Genomic DNA, 4,169 nt, shown 5'->3' with positions numbered 1-4,169 from the left:
TGTAGTTGTACAAAAATATTTTGAGACTTAAAATAGATGTTCCCCTCAATGACGCTATCACGTAACTAACTGAGCCACTAGAGGGCGACGTTTGCACGATAACAGCAATGGCACAAGGACAGAGTGGCACATTTCTCATCTCCAATGTTTGCTGTACAATACAGCATGTGTGTAATTGTCTGTTTTGTAGGTTAGTGCTCATTGCAGACTATGGGAGGAGAAAACAGAAATCAGGCTAATAGGACACTTGACAACATAAACAGCAGGAGTGGTGAGTGGCTCTGAAAGGGATGCATGACCAAAAATGTTTAGGAACTCGCTAATGGATTTGTTCTATTTGATTGTATGAAGCCTGGGTGGAGAAATGTGATTCTTTGCTCTTTAGGAACACACATTTTTAAGTGTGAAAAACATGGTTACATGAATGACACAAACATTCTGCAACCGCATGCAGTACAAAGTATGTGGTCAGATCTTTCCCAGCCTCTTATGTTCTTTGTACCAAATAGTAACAAACAAAGGCTGTGTTGAGATGCAACTTAAGTGAGGCTAATCTTTTAATAACCATGAGGCATTTTTAAGGGTATTTTCTCGTGCTTTGCACAGCACTAGGAGTATTTCACCAATTAAGATATGAATCTAGGTTGCATGCCGTGTTGCTGATTCGTTTCTCTGAATGCACATTCTCAGAACGTAATCCTGTTTACGCAACTTATGTCACAGGCAGGAAGTTTAACAGTTTTTTTTGTGGCATTAAGTTCACACTGTACAGACAAATCAATTTGTTCTTAAATATTCATCTTTCTGAGACATGTACGGCAAATCTAATTCCCCAGTGTGCAAAGTGTGGTTCATAAAGGCATGTTTGGATGAGTTTGATGTGCAAGAACACACACAGAACCGTGACCTCAAGCCCATCAAACATCAAACCAGCCGACATCTCATCATTGTGTTGTAGGGGATAAAGGAAAGAGTTGGTGTAGTATCTTGTACTGTAACCTTCAACATTCATCACATTTTCATGTGAGCCACATCATTTTTTCCTTCAGTCATAATGCTCAGTAGGCTGTCTGATTTTATTTTTACAGAGCCACAAAAGGCCCTGAGATTGCATTCAACTTCACTTTCTGAGGAAAATACATTTCAGAATGAGGTTTGAATGTCAAATGTTTTGTTCAAACATGGGCTGTCCATAGTGTCTATTGTCACCTTTTACACAAAGCTAAGATGTGTTTTGTCCAGATAGTTTAGCATACAGTATATGGACTTGGTTGCAGCAATCCAGCGTAGGTACCCACATGTACATACCTGCCATGTACAAAATATATCAGAGTGGACCGCCCGCATCCTTTGCTTTTTCTGTATGCGACCTGTTCTAGAAAAAAAGTCTGCAAAGTAAATACACTAGTTTGACTAATTACAATGCAGTTAATAAAGAGTTTTTCTTGTTTTTTTTTATGGACAGATGATCTTGCTTTCTGCATCACGGGATTTGCATATAGGCAAAACTACTTCAATGTCCTTGGTTTGTTTTTGTGACTTACAGTAGTACAACTGCACTGCAAGGTGTGTTGCATATAAATGCACTGAAAGATATGAACCATTACGCTAGATCATTCATCTCAGCATAGCATCATTGCTGCATCACTGCCTTTTCTGTCCATTATTGCTGCCTTTTATCTTCTTGCAAAAAAAGTCAAGTATGTCTTTTGCGCTAGCAGCCCATTTTTAGAGAGTAAATCATTTGAAAAATGGCCACGAGGCACTGTTAAATGTGTCAGGTGTAGTAATAATACGACAATAACATTTTTGATGCACAACGGTATTCGGGTAAAGACGTTCCCACAATGTAAATCAACATAGAGCATTATTGTCTATAAAGGCTTCTTGTATTGTCTCTAATGAGATTGTGCTGTTGTATCCTAAAGCAGACAATATCATGGTGCCATTCAGGCAAATAAGGTAAAAAGGTGCGCTGTGCCTTTAAAAGATGACACCTCCCAGTAGTGGCTCATTGCAGGCTGAGTTTGCTTTAAACCAACACAGTGGCTCCTAACTACACAGTCTCGTGTAGTGCAGTGCACACACACACAAACAAAACTCAACTAACCGCCCAGCAGGAGGAGATAAGAGATAAGAGCTGTGAGCAAACAAGCAAAAGTCAAGACGTTTCTTTAGGCGCGAGCGAGGTGAGTCCATCCATCCATTCATTCACAAGTTAGAATTGCGACAAGTTGGGATGTGACAGTAGACGTGTGTGTGTGTATGTGTGTGTGATGTCACTCAGGCAAAAAGCAAGTACGATTCAATGCTGATTTTTGCTCAAAACCGAGCCAACAGGTGTGTCTGGTCTCACCTGTTGAGAACTGTGTTTAACGGGTTGTGTTTGTGTGCGCACAGGCAGGTGCAGGATCACCTAAGCAGGACATGGATTATTGGCACCACTTTGGATTTAGTTGACACTGTCCAGACGCGATCGGGCGAACGACTCTCACCTTTATGGGGAACCAGGTGGAGAAACTAACGCACTTAAATTACGTGGAGGTGCCGACGTCGGACCCAAATGGGTTCGACCCGGACGAAGAGGGACCGCGCATCGGCGTCTCGTACATTTTCTCCAATGACGCGGACGACGACGAGGACGACCATTCGGACGCGTTTCCCACGGAGAACCACCAGGTGAAGCACGAAGAGAAGCCCTTTGACCCCAAAGACGAGCTGGAGTGTTGTGTTTACTTCAGGGAGGAGTGTGTGTTCGAGAGAAGTACCGGAACCGCGACCCACACCGCGGAGAGTCTGCTGAACAACTGCAAACCGGGAGACCTGCTGGAGTTTGTAGCCACAGGACAGTACCCACACTGGGCCGTGTATGTGGGGGACTTCCAGGTGGTCCACTTACATCGCGCCGAGATCAAGAACAGCTTTCTCACTGACGTGAGTCAGGGCAAGAAGGGCCGTATCGTTAACACTCTTTACCGGTACCGTGCGCTCCAGCCGGAGGTGATCGTGCGCAACGCCGTGGACCACGTCGGCTCCAGGGACAGAGAACTCTACTGGAGGAACTCTGAGTGCTTCGCAGCCTGGTGCCGCTTTGGAAAACGTGAATTTAAAATCGGAGGGGAGATTAGAATTGGAAAACAACCGTACAGATTAAAATTACACTTTTCCGACAAGAAGACACACGTGTTGGAGTTCCAGAGCCTGGAGGACGTGATCATGGAGAGGAGGAGGAACGACCAGATAGGAAAAGATGCTGTGACGCAAGAACTGGCCAGTCACCTGAACGCACCACAGGAATATAAAGACCATGCTTTTAGCACCTGATACTGCACAGCAGGCGCTCCTGTGTCAGAATGCCTTTGGCCTGGGAGGGGCTGAACACTCATGAGCATCTTTTCCTCCCCATTAAACCAGTACACAGGACATTTGTTTACATTCATACAAGTGCATTGGCCCTAACTCAACATTTATGACAGACTTACGTGTTATTTTATTACCACTTAGCATCTTTCATCAGTTATTTACATGTATAAGCTTCATCCACCACAGGTCCTCAGTCAATATACACAAAGAAAGACACGCTTATACACCTGAAAGGGGACAAAAGCCAAAATGTGATAAACCCCACATTCTATTTTTCTCCACTGTGTTTACATTTAATGATATAGGCCTATATCTAAAAAGTTGGCTTTGATTTATGTTTCTATGTCAACACAAAAATATGAACTTCACATAAAAATAATCGCCCTTTTCATTTTTGTTTCAGTGACTATTACTCAGTCTTGTGGCACTGCATTTAAAAAATCAGCACACTTCATCGAATCATTACACAGCTTTAAGTCTGTGTGGACACTTATTGATTCATCTGTTTATGTTTTGAGAAAAAACGTAGAAAGGAAAATGGAAATAAATAAATATGACATTTTTTCCTTGTCTTTACTGCATGGTTTTAATTTACAATAATTATGAAGGAAAAATATATTCTATTTTACAATTGGGTCTTAATTCTTTTGTCTGTGAACAGCAAGACAAATAAAATACCTAAATAGATGCTTTTAAAATTTTGTGGCAAGTTGTGTTCCACCTGTGCTGGACAGGTTTTCCATTACTTAACACCTGTGCTGACTGAAGATATGTCATTTCTTTGTGAGTTGCCACAGGCTTGAAAT

General features: G+C 42.2%; 1 protein-coding gene across 1 annotated transcript; it reads left to right on the top strand.

Moving 5' to 3' along the window:
• Positions 1-2,032: 2,032 nt before the first annotated feature.
• On the top strand, positions 2,033-3,925 carry lratd2b (LRAT domain containing 2b). Its single transcript, XM_054781718.1, has 2 exons — positions 2,033-2,189; positions 2,401-3,925. The coding sequence occupies exon 2, from the start codon at positions 2,500-2,502 to the stop codon at positions 3,322-3,324; it is 825 nt and encodes a 274-aa protein (XP_054637693.1). The 5' UTR covers positions 2,033-2,189; positions 2,401-2,499; the 3' UTR covers positions 3,325-3,925.
• Positions 3,926-4,169: the final 244 nt, after the last annotated feature.

Source organism: Dunckerocampus dactyliophorus, chromosome 7 (genome assembly GCF_027744805.1).
Source record: "Dunckerocampus dactyliophorus isolate RoL2022-P2 chromosome 7, RoL_Ddac_1.1, whole genome shotgun sequence".
NCBI classification, from domain to species: domain Eukaryota; kingdom Metazoa; phylum Chordata; class Actinopteri; order Syngnathiformes; family Syngnathidae; genus Dunckerocampus; species Dunckerocampus dactyliophorus.
This window is presented reverse-complemented; position numbering and strand designations above follow the sequence as displayed.

Excerpts from the sequence above, each read along its gene's own strand:
- lratd2b (XM_054781718.1), top strand. The coding sequence starts at position 2,500 with ATGGGGAACCAGGTGGAGAAACTAACGCACTTAAATTACGTGGAGGTG.